The sequence below is a fragment of the Camellia sinensis genome, chromosome 13 (genome assembly GCF_055761805.1).
Source record: "Camellia sinensis isolate YWXY chromosome 13, ASM5576180v1, whole genome shotgun sequence".
Lineage (NCBI taxonomy): Eukaryota > Viridiplantae > Streptophyta > Magnoliopsida > Ericales > Theaceae > Camellia > Camellia sinensis.
The window spans coordinates 99,063,192-99,080,934 of NC_138973.1; the positions used below are offsets into that span (position 1 = coordinate 99,063,192).

At 37.7% G+C, this 17,743-nt stretch overlaps 1 protein-coding gene across 1 annotated transcript; it reads right to left on the reverse strand.

Annotated features, from left to right (window-relative positions):
- Nucleotides 1-10,648: 10,648 nt before the first annotated feature.
- Nucleotides 10,649-12,559, reverse strand: LOC145805912 (receptor-like protein kinase 5). The gene is made up of 2 exons (XM_082901351.1): nucleotides 11,365-12,559; nucleotides 10,649-11,280 (listed from the first exon to the last, which is right to left on the reverse strand). The coding sequence occupies exons 1-2, from the start codon at nucleotides 12,188-12,190 to the stop codon at nucleotides 10,850-10,852; spliced, it is 1,257 nt and encodes a 418-aa protein (XP_082757477.1). The 5' UTR covers nucleotides 12,191-12,559; the 3' UTR covers nucleotides 10,649-10,849.
- Between the last annotated feature and the right edge of the window lie 5,184 nt (nucleotides 12,560-17,743).

Here is a 17,743-nt window from a genome sequence, read left to right on the forward strand (position 1 = left end):
GTAGAGTTCAAAATGAAGGATCTTCGTGAAGCAAAGAAAATTCTTGGCATAGAGATCAAAAGAGACAGGCAGATAGGCACGGCTTGTCTGACGCAAACCTAGTATTTGAAAGAAAGTGTTAGATAGATTTGGCATAAATGGGAAAACAAAAGTTGTGAGTACACCATTGGCTCCTCATTTCAAGCTTAGTGCTTCGATGTCTCCACGTACAGAAGAAGAATGAAAGCATATGGCACAGGTTCCATATGCAAATGTAGTTAGTGCATTAATGTATGCTATGGTTTGTACAAGGTCTGACATCTCACATACTGTGAGTATGGTAAGCAGATATATGCATGATCCAGGAAAAGGTCATTAGCAGGTAGTGAAGTGGATCTTGAGGTACTTACATGGCACAATTAATATGGGTTTGAAGTTCGAGAGAGATCATAGAGTCGGACAGAATCTGGTTAGATATGTGGACTCAGATTATGCTGGTGACTTGGACAAACGCCGGTTAACAACAGGGTATTTATTTACGCTTGCTAAAGCGCCGGTGAGTTAGAGGTCAACGCTTCATTCAACGGTGGCTTTGTCTACAACAGAGCCAGAGTACATGGCAGTGATAGAAGCCTTTAAGGAAGTTATTTGGCCACATGGGTTGATTGAGGACTTGGGTATTGTTCAAAAGCATGTTGAGGTGTACTGCGACAGTCAGAGTGTTTGTTTGGCAAAGAACCAAGTTCATCATTCCCGCACCAAGCACATTGATGACCATTTCCATGTCGTCCAAGAAATTGTGAATGAAGGGGATATTATGCTTTAAAAGACTAGCACTGCAGATAATCCAGCCGATACGCTCAAAAAAATGGTTTCTAGGATCAAGTTCTAATACTATTTGGACTTGGTCAACAACTCTTGGAACTAAGCACCTTCGGGTCCATGGCAGTGTTGAACGATCACTATGTTGGATAGAGAATCCTCGCCAAGGTGGAGATTTGTTGAAGATTGGCTCAGATTTGCTTTGTCAATGATGGCTGCTGATTGAAGAAAAAATGAAGAAGCTGGACATTCAGCCGAGCTATCCATGATAAGGTGGTTGACTGTTGGTGGTTGCCACGAATGTTGTCGATGGCTTGTTGAAGTCTTTGGCCCTCCATTTCATCTATAAATGGTTAGTGAATGGAAGGGGGTCAGTGTGGTGAACTAAAGAGAGAATACAGAGCAGAGAGAGAATTACAGAGTGTGTAATTCTTTGTTCCAAATATAGCGAAATCTGCTGCCCGTGGACGTAGGCGATTTGCCGAACCACGTAAATCTTTGTGTGTTCTTTCTTGTGTGCTTGTATGTAATTGTTTTCTGCTTCCTAGACACAACATAACGACAAGACTGATGCTTAATTTTTTTTTACAACAATATTTATCCTTTTAGGGATAAAAATTTAATCCTTAAAACTTTTCTTTTTTTTTTTTTTTTTTTTGATCAGCAAAAAAAACCTTATTGATGAAAAGAAATAGGAATACATCAATAAAGAAGTTGAATCAACAAGCATCATAGCCAAGCAAAATGATCACAACTTGGTTTGGCACCATTGAGCAAGCCGAATCATATGATAGCATACAAGAAGTTGGTGAGCAACCAACCAAACAAGAGGAAGAACAAAAACACAAAAACAGCAGCCCAACAATACAAAAGACAAGCAACCAAAACCCAACACTACTGCAACTACTACAAGACACTACCCCTATTGTTACACAACAAAACCACCCCTACTGCTACAAACCCAACAGACATAAGCATACAACACCCCTGCTGCTACATACCCAACAGACACAAGCATACAACACACCAATCAACCAATACCTTTGCTGCAAAACTTGACTTGTTGGAAGGTTAAACACATAATCATCCACAGCAAATGGAACATCAGGGAATAAAGCTCTAACCCACGATGCTATTCTGGTTTTAATTGTATCACACAAGCCAGGCAAATCAGGTTGAATACCCTAGAACACCACCTCGTTCCTTAGTTTCCAAATAGACCAAAGAGTAGCAAGTTATAATTTTCCAAATATTCTGAACAAATTTGTTGAAAGTAAAACCAGCCCACCAAAGTAAAACACCTATAGATTCTGGCATGACCCATTGTGTACCCCACCATGATAGAATATTAGCCCAAACCTGCCAAATGAGAGGGCACCATAGCATAACATGGTTGACAGATTCTACTTCAGTTTTACAAAACACACAAGCAATGTTAGCACTCCCATTGATGATCCCAATACTTTAAAGATACACAATACATTTAAGCTTTTGCCTCCATGCCAACCACACAAAAGATTTGGCTTTGGGTGGAGAGACATTATGCCAAATCATCTTTGCAATAACGCTTATGTCATTGGTGAATAGCCTACGTGATTTGTGATTCAAAATAGATAGAATTTCAACAATTCACAAACAATCAAAACAAACAATCTAAACCATCTAACACGTACGAAAGTGATTTAGATTGTTGTTTCACAATTAATAAATCGACACAAATGATTTTTACGTGGAAAAAACCATAGTTGGAACACCTCCAATTGTTATAAAAAAAAAAAAAAACCATGGGCGAAACGCTACTAATTAATCCACTATGAAGAATGAAAATACACAAGATTACCAAACAATTTACCCAACATGTTGTAAAATTGTCTTCCACCACATGTGCCTCTTTCACCAACACCTTAATCTCAGAATTGATTAGTCTGATGTTAAATCCACAACACCCACGTCAAATCTATGGCAACAAGCCACTTCCAACTCCTTCAAATCCTTCACACTCAAATCTTCAAAATTTATCGATCAAACACTCTTTGGGTAGAAGAATCAAACAAACCCCCTTGATGTGATAAACTTAACTCATGTGATGTGATCAAACTCACAAAGACATTAAGGGAAAACAAGGAAACAAGCTCCAGAGAAAAACCCTAACTTTCAAGTTTAAGATTTGGAAGCCGTAAATCTGAAATCTGTCTTTCACAGCTTTTATAGAAACAAGATCGCGATGACCGCTCGAGCCATGAAATGGTCGCTCGAGTGGTATGCCATGTACGTGTGGAACCATTAGTGACTTCTCTCGAACGACTGAAAGGTTTGCTCGAGCGCACCCCCTCTTAGTATATTTGTAGACAAGTTGAACTTCTAGGAGCAGAGATTCATTGCTCAAGTGACCACTTTGTCGCTCGAGCAGTCCATGAAGAAACAAACCACTGAAATTACAACCGAAAAAGTGTTTGCTCGTGGAATTGACAACACAAAGGACCTAACAATCTCCCCCTTTGTCAATTCTCGGACAAAACCTGTCTAACAATTGAATCCTAACAAACTCACACTCTAGACACAAAAACCAGCTTAACCATTCTAAAACGCCACCATCTAACCAACGTGCAAAGAGAACCAACCACCTGCAAAGAACACAAACATTGCACAAACTCTAGAAATGGATAGATAGATGATTAGCGATTAGTAACACTAATAAACCAAGTAAACTATAATCCAAACCAAGTAAACCATAATCCAAGCCAACCAAATACTCCCATTTTTTGACCGGGAGAGACAAATGATAAAGTCAAATGGTCCAAAAACAGACTATCAACATGATATAAGACAAAATAATAAACAAAAAAATATGTCCAATTGTCCAAAAGAGAAACAGTAAACCATCATGGATATGGTGGGGGTAAAGGAGGCTGCTATATCTGTGCAAGCTGGAGTAAGGACTGGTCCACAACATGTTCTATTAGTCCAGTGGAAGCCTCAAATGCAGTGAGACGAGCGTCGGTGGATGTCTCTAAGTCGGTGAGACGTGCATTATAAACATCTATTCGGGCGTCCAAACGATCGAAACAAGCAAACATGGCTTGCTCCACCTGGCTAACCTGTCCCCAAATAGTACGAGCATGAGCAGGTTACTCCCCCTCACCAGCAACTACAGTATCCAACTCAGCTTCTTTAGCCATCTGGTCCTCATCTTCACCTGAACCACCTGCCCCGAGCGACTCCCCCTTAACATGTGCTTGACTCTGGGAAATGGTCATTTTGGTGATAGATTTGGTCGGAGAAGAAAACTCATAATCAGAGGAAGAGGAGACATGAAGAGAGGTAAGGATGCAGTTTATTAGGCACCCGTAAGAAAGGCCCAAGGACTTCTTGCCCTCAAACACAAAGATCATTTTGGAAACAATCATTTCAAAAAGATCAATGGAAAGATGGTGATCAATACAATAAGGAACATACCATTGATCTTGAGAAATGTTTGAACTGTGGGTAGTAACATGGATTTTAGTACAAACAATGATATTGAGTAGATGAAAACGGGTAGGAGCTCATTTTGCCTAATAAGTGACTCGGCCATCCAAGTTCGAGGTGTGCCACACAGTTCAGTGGCAACTAGGTCAAAGTTGGCATCTTTGGTGGCAAGAAATAGAAAGTGACAATTACGCACAGGAGAAACACCAAGAAAAGACCAAATTGGCTCCGTAGTAATGTAAATGTACTTAGAACGGACCCATGATTTAAAAGACAAAGCAACAGGATCAATGGAGCGAATGTTACAATAGAATTCCGAGACCCAACTCAGATTTTGTTGGCCCTAGAAGAGAAGGACGTAGTTAGCTCCTAGCGAATCAAAGACAGATAGAATGGGAATGGACTTGAAGGTGGTGGGTGGGACATTTCGCTCTAGAGACAGTCCTAGACTCGTAGAAATCCCTAAACATGGTGGCTTTCTCTTTATATTGGAATTTATAAGTGTTAAATGAGGGATGTGAAATAGTAGCCATACGTCGTTTGGAGGATTCAACCATGACTAAGCACTGACAAACAAGAAGACCACCAACAAAGAGAACCATAAACAGCCCACCAGGAGACAACCCATAAACCCCAACCATGACAGATTAAACCAAAAGCCCAAAGTTCAAACATGAATAACAAACACCATTAGTAATCAGAAGTAAAAAAAAAATGCAACATTATACATATGAGGAGGAGAATAATTAATCAATCATAAATAGACTTTAAAGAGACTTAAAAAATATATAGATAGTAGAAACCCTAGAAACATCATAAATTTGGCACAAAAAGAAAAAAAAAACAAAAACAAAAACAAAATCAAGTGGAAAACCCTAGATACAATATCTCAAAACAACTACTAATCACAATCAAAAACGAAATTGGCCACAGAATAGAACAAGAAAAAACACTTAGACCATAAATACCCACACACAATGGAGAGACAAACAAGCATGAGAATAAAAATAAAAACATGGAGACATACTAAAACATGATGAAAATCACAAAACAAAGTGCAAATCCAAGTGAAATCAAGGACCAAGAGGTCAAGCACAACAATGGAGGTAGTATGCCCTAGGAGAAAGAAAAACCATGGAGAGATTTAGGGCAAAACTAAATATAAAATGACGGTTTGAGCTATTTGAACTAGCACAGACCGCTCGAGCGACCATTTTGTTGCTCGAGCGATTCCACTTACACGCGAGTACGTTGCTCGAGCTAAGATTTCGTTGCTTCTCAGTAGTTTGGACCACCTGCAAAAATATTGGATTGAGGTATTTACCACTCGAGCGCAAGAATTGTCGCTCGAGCAGTGTCAATAGTTAAAAAGGGCTTGCAGGGTCCTCAAACACACACTTCTGAGCATCAAAACGACTCATATAACAAGGTATCACCTTAATCAAGGATGGATTAGTACAATGGCAATAATGGGTTACTAAGATGAGATAATCCATACATCATGAAACCTTCAATCTTACAAGATAGACAATATGAACATGATATCATTAGCAAGCAAGGTATGGATATGTAAATGAACATAGGCAGCATATGAATGCAAGGCTCAAAAAAGAACATGATAGCTCACAAAGGTGGTGTGTGTATGCAATCCTCGAGCGTCCACAATCGCTAGAGTTAATCCTAGTAATGATCGGATGGCTAGACCTCCGGTAAAAAAATCTAAACACAATTGAGGAAAGTCAAACCACTAGGAATCAAGGGAGATTTATTGAGTAAAAACGGAAGTTCCCCCTTAATCAATGAAACACAGTTTTTATTTTTTCTTACTTTCTTTCTTTTGGGCACTCATTGGTGGCTTTCACGCTCAAGAGTATGGAAACCGAACCAAAGAAGCACGGATAAAATAAGGATAGCTTGGTTAGTGCCTCTGAGGTAGCCTTTTCCTCATTCCTTGACTACAAAGAACTGAGGGGAAAGCTGTGGACATGCAAAAAGATGGTAGATGGTTAAGAGACTCAACATCACCCATGATGTCCTAGTACAGGTCAATTCCTCTGGAAATGCACAAGACACAATGCTAGTAGTCCATAGAAAAATTTGATCACTTATGCGGAAACCCCTGCAACAATTTAACTCAAAGGATGTGTACAGAATGAGATCATGAAATCAATGAGCATGTACATTTAAAATGAGCTATGGGCAAATACATATGAAGCCTTGCATGTAGCATGAGAGGTGTTCAAATAAATCTATGTGCAAAGACGACAAGTATCAATGACAATGAGATTATAACATCCAAGCACACAGAATGCGAATCACTCACATCCACTCATGTAATAGGCCACACTCTAGTCAACGAGCACTACTCCCAAGGTCTTTCTAAGGAACTCAAACCTAAGAAGATCAAGGAGCTTTGTAAAAATGTCTGTTCTTTGATGCTCAGTGGATACATGTTCAAGAACAACAAGACCCTCCTCAACTAACTCTCAAATGAAATGGTGACGAATATCAATATGTTTAGTGCAAGAGTGTTGGACTAGATTTCGAGAGATATTGATGGCACTTATGTTATCACAGAAAAGATTAAGTGTATGCTAGTCTATCCCATAGTTATGAAGCATTTGCTTTATCCAAATCATTTAAGCACAACTCCCTGCAACAATATACTCAGCCTCAACGATCGAAAGAGAGATGTCATTCTGCTTTTTGCTATGCCATGCAACCAAATTATTCCCGAGGTAAAAACAACCTCCAGATGTGATTTTGCGATCATCAGCACACCCTGCCCAACCGGCATCAGAATAGATAGTAATATCGGCCGTGGTGTCGGATAAGAACCAAATCCCATACCCAAAGTCCCGCTAACATACTTGACAATACGCTTAACGGCTAGATTCTTCTGGTGTGACAGCGCAAAAGAGAGAATTGATAGCTTTACTCTTCTAGCTACTATTTTAGTAATCAGCTGTGTCCCATTTATCAAATGGTTTGGGAAAAGTTACTCCATCAATGGTAATTGTCAGTTCAGTCTACCCACACATGATAGATTGCCAAACTTTTTCATCAATAGATTTCAAAAACACTCTAATCTGAGCTTTCCAAAGAAAAGTAGTTTGTTTTATCAAGTAAAGGAGATCTATGGGTCGAGGTACCTTCACGAATTGAATCCATTAATACAAATCACACAAAATCACACTCCTATAGTTTTTATAAAAACAAGAATGAGTGACCCGCTCTGATGCCAATTAAATAACCTACGTGATTCGTGATTCGAAGTAGATAGAATTGCAACAATTCCCAAACAATCAAAACTAAGAATCTAAACCATCTAACATGTATGAAAGTGATTTAGATTGTTATTTCACAATTAATAAATCAACGCAAACAATTTTTACGTTGAAAAAACCACAATTGGAACACCTCTAATTGTGATAAAAAAAAACCACGGGTGAAACTCCACTAATCAATCCACTATGTAGAATGAAAATACACAAGATTACCAATCAATTTACCCAACACACTGCAAAATTGTCTTCCACTACTTGTGCCTCTTTCACCAACGCCTTCATCTCAGAATTGATTAGTCTGATGTTGAATCCACGTCGAATCTATGATAACGAACTGCTTCAAACTCCTTCATAGCCTTCACGCTCGAATCTTCAGAATCCACTGATCAAACACTCTTTGGGTAGAAGAATCAAACAAACCACCTTGATGTGCTAAACATAACTCATGTGATGTGATCAAACTCACAAAGACATCAAGGGAAAACAAGGAAACAAGCTCTAGAGAAAAACCCTAACTCTCAAGTTTAAGATCTGGAAGCCGTAAATCTGAAATCTATCTTTCGAGCAGCTTTTATAGAAACAAGATCGCGATGACCGCTCGAGCCATGGAATGGTCGTTTGAGCGGTGTGCCTTATACGCGTGAAACCATTAATGTCTTCGCTCGGGCGACCGAAGGTTCACTTTAGTGCACATTGACCCCCTCCCAGTATATTTGCAGACATGTTGAACTTCTAGGAGCAGAGATTCTTCGCTCAAGCGGTCCATGAAGAAATAGACCACTGAAATTACAACTGAAAAAGTGTTTGCTCACAGAATTGACAACATAAAGGACCTAACAATTGGGTTAAGGACTGAATTCCCACCATCTATATACCGAGGAAACACTAAAACAACAAGAGTTTTCTACCCTCCACCCTAAAGCATCCTCCTTATATTCCCTAAGAGCACAGGCAGAGAGTAGCATGTTAACGAGACTAACTACATCCTCCTTTTCCCAGTCCATCAACTCTCTACAAAAGCCATGTTCCCATTCAAGCAGATCACTTGTAAGCTCAAGTATCTCCTTTACTGATCTATGTCTATCAGATGAGAGTCTATACAACTTGGGAACAACACCTCCTTTAAACACCTATCTCCAATCCATTTAATCCTTAAAACCCTTACATGTTGCATTGACTTTCCTGTTCCATGACTTCCAATCTTAGGGTAGTGGGTAACTTTACTGGATTCTTGAGCTCAATATTTTCTTTTATGTTTCAGAAATTTTGAAAATTAAAGTTAAGCGAGATATTTTAGTGGTGGAATTGGATTTCTGTCATGACATCCCAATTAGAAGTGTGTATGAGTGATTTTGGTTTAGATTAGCACTAAACCAAAGAATCAATCAATCATCAGTTTCAGATATTTAGACTTAGACTGAACCAATTCTCTATTAAAATCGAACTGAACTGGTGTAGCTCAACTTATTTTAGATTGGAATACAATTATGAAAATAAGTGAATCATTCATTTGAAAACCGTGGTCTCCATTTCAATCTTGCATCATTACAAACTTTTTTTTAAAAAATAAATATTTATAATAAACAAGTCTTGAATATTCTAACATAATATAAAGAAAAATAAAACATTGTTTCACAATTTAATACAAACCAACAATCATGTATTTTGCCCTAATTTAGGTTTACATGTCATAATCAAGTGTAGGAATCTCCACCTTGTTTTTCACTTTTCACTAATTATATAAAGGCAACTGGACATAAATATAATTTTGTGTAACATATATATACAACCTTGACTCTCATGTTGGCTTAGTCAGGCAAGATGTAAACTAGAACTAAACAAATCTTATAGGATTTGTGGTGGCAAAAATAAGACAAGCCATGTGATGTAGGCCCACCTAATGCGTACATAGCATGGCCACTTGGTATGGTAGAGAATAATGTCGGATTTGGTAAGGTGAACTGGGCCACGAAGTATAGGTTAACTATGGTCCACAAATAACTCAGCTATGGTTTGGACAAGCTTAAGGGGAAGAAACCTCCTATTATAAATAGAGGCAACATTTGAAGGAAAAGTATGTCTAAACCAATATATTTACTTATTTGTTCTTGTTTATATACAAAACATCATCTAACTTAGGCATTGTCATCCGGCCAGCAACAGCTAGTCGGGTGGTATTAACGATTTGTTATTTTGCAAATTCAGAATGGTGCGACTCATCTCTCCATTAATATGTCGATTAATCAATTTGAGACAAATCCCAGGGTCTAATTTTAAAACCCAGAACCAAACCAAACCAAACGAAAATATTGAAATAACCGAACTACCCTATACAAGTCGAGTTGGTTCAGTTATCGAGTTTTCTGGGTTTTTTGTGCAATCCTACTCCTCATGAGCCTTTAATTAATCAACTGATAGCTTATGAGCAAGTTGTTATTCACATCCCCTAACAGTGCCATATATCCATGAAAAAATTGTACATCGATGTGCATATTCATGTCAACCACCATCACAAGAACACCTAACACGGTACATAAAGGTTTATTGCACCACCATTGGCCCCCAACTCTGTCCAACAAAGGCTATCTATATCCAAATCTGAAGTAATAAACTTCTGTATAGTTGAACTCTTGTCTGTGTCAAGCCTTAGGACATCAAAAGGGAAGATTCATTCTAATGTTCTTTTATCTAATAGGAAGGTGGTGAGGCTTTCATCATTTAACTTCAAAACATAGCTGATCTATTTAGTTCTCAACATTCTTAAACACCAGCAAAAACAAATGTGTATATAGGTAGCAAAAATTAAGTTATGTGCCCACAATAACACATGTATATGCAACAATAATTGAGTGTGATCAACTAGAGTATTGTGATTAAAAAGCTTGACATTTTTTAGTTTTCTTGTATGATCAACAATTTTGTTTTCTTCCGAAATTGGTGATGATTGAGAATGTTCAATTTTGCAGGAATTGGGTGATGATTTCACGCTTACACAAAAGCAGGGGGCAATAGCTATGCACTAAAGGATTGAAATCCATGAGGGGCTATGAACACAAAGCATAAATTTAAGGATTAAGTCCATCTTTAACACATTGTAAACAAACGTGTGATTATCAGATTTAAAATTGCAATAAAATATGTATCATTTAATTCAGACATTGACAAACAGTAAACACACTACTTGCACAAGTAGTGAGATGGAAAAACACCTGGCTTATGAAGTAGTCACTTGCTGTAATCTTCATCGAGTCCACATCAAGGTAAATGATCAACTTTTGTGCATTCAACAGTCATTAAACGTCCAATGCCAGACCATCATCATTGTCTTCTACCATCCTCTCATGTCTGGCATTTGTGTGCAGAGGAGCAACGCCACCATAATTGCTTTTGACATTATCCTCTCTAAGTGGCAATTGTTGGCTGCAACCGAGCAGGATTTGCAAAACGTCTTTCATGCTAGGCCTAGTAGAGGGAAATGTGCCGGTGCAAATGATCCCAAGCTTGAACACGCCAGCCATTTCATCCAAGTAACAAGCCTCTTTAACCTCCTCATCCAAGGCATCAACTATGGGGTTTCCTTCTTGAATGTGTTGCCATGCCCATTCGGTAAGACACATATCTTCATCTCCATCGTTGGCTTCCTTTCCAGTAACTAGTTCCAAAAGGACAACACTGAAGCCATACACATCAATCTTCTCATTCACTCTTGTTGTACGAGCATACTCTGAAATTCATAGTTTAAAATATGAATGCAAAACAAATTTTAGTAAAGAAAGATTACCCGTCAGCAGTTTTGTATGTCACTTACCTGGAGCTATGTACCCAAAAGTTCCAGCCACAATTGACATTGTATTGGGCTCTCCATGGTTCACCAATATCTTGGCTAGACCAAAATCAGCAATTTTTGCATTGAACTGAGAATCCAACAAGATATTGCTTGATTTCACATCTCGATGAATTAATGAAGGTGCGCAGTCATGGTGCATGTAGCATAGCCCCCGAGCAGCTCCCACCGCAATTTGCAACCGCTTAGGCCAGTCCAAGACAACATGGTGGACTGATTCAGAGATGTTTGGCCGCTTCTTTCTATGGAGCCACCTATCCAAGCTATGATTTTCCAGATACTCGTAAACAAGAAGTTTTGAATTCTCACTTGTAATAAAACACAGCAATTTCACTATGTTGGAGTGGCGAATCATGCCTAATAGCTGAACTTCTGCCAGAAACTCCTTCTCAAGTCTTTGGTTCAACTTTTTACTATTCCAAATCCTCTTGACAGCAACAAATATGTCTGAACGGTTTACAGCAACATGATACACTTTCCCTGACCCACCCTTTCCGATCACATTACTTTCAGTCAAACTCGACACAATGTCCGACTCTGCGAAATCCAACATCTGAAATGCTGTGAGGTTCCACGTTAAAATTGTCTCATGCTTTCCCTTTCGTTTAACTCTCTTAATGAAGAACAGTGATAACAAGCTCAGTACAAATATTATTGCTGCTATACTTGCAACTATGGATGAAAGTTTGATCCAGTTTGGAAGTCCAGAAGAGCAAACATTTAGTTCAAAGAGTGGGTTACTTGCACAAAGACCAGAATTGTTCAAGAAACTGGCATAAAAAATTGCCATTTCAAACTCAACTGGGATTCTCCCAGTAAGACGATTCGAAGAGAGGTTGAGCGAAGCTAGCCTTAAAAGGATAATCTTAGGCGGAATTGGACCTGAGAACTCATTCTCAGACAAGTCTATATCAGTTAGGACAGGTAAAAAACCAATTACTGCAGGAATTGGCCCAGACAGTTTGTTTTGACTGAGATTCAGTGTTGTTGGTGAGCTCTAAAACAATATATCAGATGGAAAATTCCCAGAGAGTTGATTTCTATCAAGTAAAAGAGTAGTTAAAAGTGGAAGACCTGTTATTCCTTGACTAATTGAATCGCTAAAGAGATTATTACTTGCTTGGAACACGAACAAGCTATTCCAGTAAACCACCCCAACTGGGATTTCACCAAAAAATTTGTTATTACTAATATCAATTTGTGATAAATTATTTGAATATAGTTCATCTGGAAGCTGACCCATAAATAAATTGTTACTTATATTCAAGTACCCCAAATTCTCCAACAACCACAAACCATCTGGGACTCTGCCAGAAAGCAGATTGAAAGACAGAGTCAAACTCCACAATTCTGTTAGTGAACCAAAATCATCTGGTATTGTTCCAGTCAAGTTGTTTTGGGATAGATCAATTACCTCCATTTTTGAAGCTTCAACAGACTTAGGAATCGCCCAAGACAAGTGATTTTTGTAGAGGTATAGTGTTGTTAAATTCTTTAGTAGAAACAACCCACTTGGGATGTTACCACTCAAGTCATTTGACGACAAGTCCAAGATCTCGAGCACTATCAAATTCCCCATTGATTTCGGGATTTCTCCGATCAACCTTGATCTCTGCATCCAGAGTTGTTTAAGTTTTTTCAACTGAGTAAAGCTTGAAGGCACTGCCAACGGTGTGAAATCATTATAGGATATGTCCAGTACTTCAAGCTTTGATAAGTTGCCAATTTCCGTTGGGATAAGATCACTGTGGAACTCACATTGAAAGAGTAAGAGACTTCTTAGCTCCGGCAACTGCCCAATAGCTTCAGGGATGTCACCAGTAAAGTTGTAAGTTTACAGGATCTTTATACTAGAAATCAAAACACTATGAATATAATTAATTACTAAAATAAGAACTTAAATACATACCATTTAATTCTGCCATTGTCTTGAGTGTTGCTTTCTTTAGAACAATACGGTATTCACAATTGGAAAACCTTAGTACCAGCTCTTCCTCTCCTTCTCCTATATTTTTCACGTTGTTTTCCAATGGGGCTAACAACCCTTAGATTTACATATATATAAATATAGGTAAACCCTAATAGGATAGGAGAGGGGACTGTGCCTAAACAATAATTATTGGGCCCTCTTATTAAGGAACCCAAATTACTCAAAACAAGCCTTACACCTCCATACCACATACTTATAATAAAACCACTAAGATGAACCATGGCCCAAAACTTTATGAATCACAAAATTAATTTGGGCTCATACCAGTTAGTTTGTCTGAATCACTTTCAACCTGTTTTTCACAAATCAAAATAAAACATAGTTAATGGTAGCCCAATTAAGAATAAATTCTTACATTCTCCCACTTGGGCAACATTGACTACTAATTATTTATTTATTTTTTTTAAAAAAAGACAATTTATTTGATAAAACGACTCTCAGATTGAACAACTTTAATGGCCACATAAACATGATTCAGAACAAAAACATCTTAGCACAAAATCCCGTTCAATGAAAATATTAATATTGAACTGCAGCGATAATTATGCTATTTATCAGCATAATATCTTCTACAATTACAAATTCCAATATTCCACCAACATGGATTCCTGTATGTGATAAAGTGTAGTGTGAAACTTTTAGCACAAGTGATCCAATCAATTACAACATGCTAATTTCACATTCAATCCTCTGTATGGTCTAAAAGACCCTTTATGGGATTTTATCCCCTTTACACTTCCAAAGGAAGCCTTTAAATCTCAAAACAAGATTTTAAACTTTATGGATCCACGTACACTTCTAAAATCGAAGCCTTCAAATTCATTCAGAATTTATTAATTGTAACTATATGAGCTCACTTAACATAAATAACAAATAATATTCAAATGTGCACAAAACTTACAACTGCAGATAAAATGAGAGTCAACACATCAAATTTTAATAGTTAAAAAAAAATAATTCATTAATGTGTCAAAACAAGTACTTAAAAAAACTCTATCCAAGAACATCAAAAGACTGTAAAATACTCATGTGCTCAACATGTTTAACAAACTCAATTGGTCTAAGCCCTTTAGTAAGAGGATCTGCTAACATGTCTTTTGTACAAATGTGCTCATAAGTCACATCACTATTATCCACCCATTCACGAACTTTGAAATACTTTAGATCTATATATTTAGCACTACCAGAATTTTTATTGTTCTTTGTAAAGAAAACCGCGGCCATATTGTCACAATAAATTCTTATGGGTCTAGAGATGGAGTCAACTACTTGAAGCCTTGAAACAAAGTTCTTTAACCACACAGCTTGAGTACCAGCCTCAAAACATGCTATCACCTCTGCTTGCATTGTAGAAGATGCCACAAGTGATTGCTTGCAACTTTTCCATGATATGGCACCACCTGCAAGCATAAAAATATAACCCGTAGTGGATTTCATGTCATCCGAACAAGCAGCAAAATCTGCATCTGTATAGCTAGTAATTTCAAGATGATCAACTCTCCTATAGACAAGCATACAATCTTTTGTTTTCTGCAAGTACCTCAACACTTTCTTCGCTCCTACCCAATGCTCATATCCTGGATTAGATGAATATCTCCCCAGTAGACTTGCAGCATATGCAATATCAGGCCTAGTACAAACTGCAGCATACATCAAACTTCCCACAACACTAGCATACGGAACATTCTTCATGGACTCCTTCTCAATATCATTTTTTGGACACTGAGCTTTACTGAATTCATCTCCTTTACAAACAGGAGCAATACTAGGCTTACAATTTTGCATATTAAACCTAGCTAGAACACGATCTAGATATGCTCTTTGCGACAAGCCCAATAACCCTCTAGGTCTGTCCCTATGTATCTCAATGCCAAGTACATAAGATGCTTCTCCAAGATCTTTCATATCAAAATTTTCTGACAACATCTTCTTAACATCAAATAATAATCCCAAATTATTAGTAGCAAGTAAAATATCATCAACATAAAGGACCAAGAAAATAAATTTACTCCTACTAATCTTGAGATATATGCATGAATCAAATGTATTCTCAATAAAACCAAAAGATGAGACTACTTGATGAAATTTCAAATACCATTGCCTTGATGCTTGTTTAAGTCCATATATAGACTTTTTTAACTTGCAAACTAGATCTCCTTTACCTAACTCCTCAAAACCTTCTGGTTGCATCATATATACTTCTTCAAGAAGATCACCATTCAAAAATGCTGTCTTAACATCCATTTGGTGAAGCTCTAGATCAAAATGTGCTGTCAATGCCATAATCAATCTAAAAGCATCCTTTGTGGACACAGGAGAAAAAGTTTCCGTATAATCAACCCCTTCTTTCTGCGTGTACCCTTTTGCTACTAACCTTGCTTTCAATCTTTCAACTTTTCCCTTGGAGTCTTTCTTTGTTTTGAATACCCATTTGCAACCAATGGGCTTAAAAACCTTAGGAAGCTCAACAAGCTCCCACACACCATTGATTTCCATGGAATGCATCTCTTCCTTCATCGCATCAAGCCACTTGCTAGAATTTGGATTTGTAACTGCCTCGTTGTATGTAACTGGATCAATTATTTCCTCAGGCTCATAATATTGCTCACCTAGAAAAACAACATAATCATTTGGAAGAGCAGACCTTCTAACTCTATGTGAACGCCTAGGAGGTTGTGCTTGTTGTACATCTTCAACTGGTTGAGGTACATCAATAGGCTAATTAGGGGCTTCATTATCAGCTTGTGCTCCTACTTCCTCTATGTGAGAAGGAACAAACTCGTTTGTCACAATAGGCAAAGGTACAAAGGTAGGCACATGTATTTGAGCTCTAGACTGTTCACCCGAACTCATATAATCACCTACATCATTCTCTAGAAACTTCGCATTTCCAGCCACAACGATCCTTGTGCCATGACCAGGACAATAAAACCTATAACCTTTCGAGGTTTCTGGATAACCTACAAAGTAACAACGAGTGGTTCTAGGTTCCAATTTGGTTTCAGAAGGATTATAAAGTTTTACTTCAGCAGGACAACCCCAAACCCGAAAGTGATTCAAACTAGGTTTTCTTCCAGTCCACAATTCAAAAGGTGTTTTAGGAACAGCTTTACTCGGTACCCTATTTAGGATATACATGGAAGTCAAAAGGGCTTCACCCCAAAGGGATTTAGGTAGTTTGAACATACTAGTCATACATCTCACCATTTCTTTTAGAGTGCGATTACGACGCTCAGCCACACCATTTTGTTCAGGGGTCCCAGGCATGGTGTATTGTGCAACAATTCCACAACTTTGTAAATATTTAGCAAAAGGTCCCATACATTGACCAACATCACCATGTCTACCATAATATTCACCTCCACGGTCAGATCTAACAATTTTGATCACTTTGCCAGTTTGTTTTTCCACGTTAGTTTTATAAATCTTAAATTTTTCAAGAGATTCAGATTTATTATGAATTAGATAAACAACACCATAACGTGAGTAGTCATCTATGAAAGTGATAAAATATTCTCTCCCACACAAAGTAGTAGACAACGGCCCACAAATGTCAATGTGTATAATTTCTAAAAGGTCTTTGCTACGTGTGGCTCCTAGTTTCTTTGTTTTGGTCATTTTTTCTTTTATACAATCCACGCACACATCAAAGTCATCAAAATTAAGGTTAGGAGGTATATCTATTTTAATTAATCTCTCAATTCTTTCTTTAGAAATATGTGCTAGTCTTTTATGCCACAACATGGATGAGTTTTCTTTAATTAAACATCTTTTAGTTCCTCTTCTTTCAACATTCATAGAAAATTGATTTTGGGACAAATCTAGTTTATATAGGCCATCACACAAGCATCCATTCCCAATCAAAATAGAATTTAAAGATAAATCAAATTTTCCATTACCAAAACTAAAACAATAACCAGACTCATCAAGTTTTGAAACTAAAATTAGGTTTCGCCTCATAGATGGCACAAAAACAACATTTTCTAGAATAAAGCTGGTTCCAGACTCAAAAAACAACCTAACACTACCAACGAAATCTACTGGGACCCTAACTCCATTTCCAACATACACACAATTCTCTCCTTCACTTGGCCTGCGTTTGTTTATGAACCTCTGCAAAGAATTAGAAACATGAATAGATGTTCCACTATCAAGCCACCAAGAATTTGGTGGCACATCAACTAAAGAGGATTCAAAACAAACAAAGGCCAGTGAAATACCTTCTTTTTTGTTCTTCTTATCAAGCCAGGCCTTGAATTTGTGACAGTCTAGTTTTTTATGACCACTCTGCTTACAAAACCAGCAACTCATTTCCTTTTTAATATCAGGGTTGGGCCCTAGTTGATTGTTAAG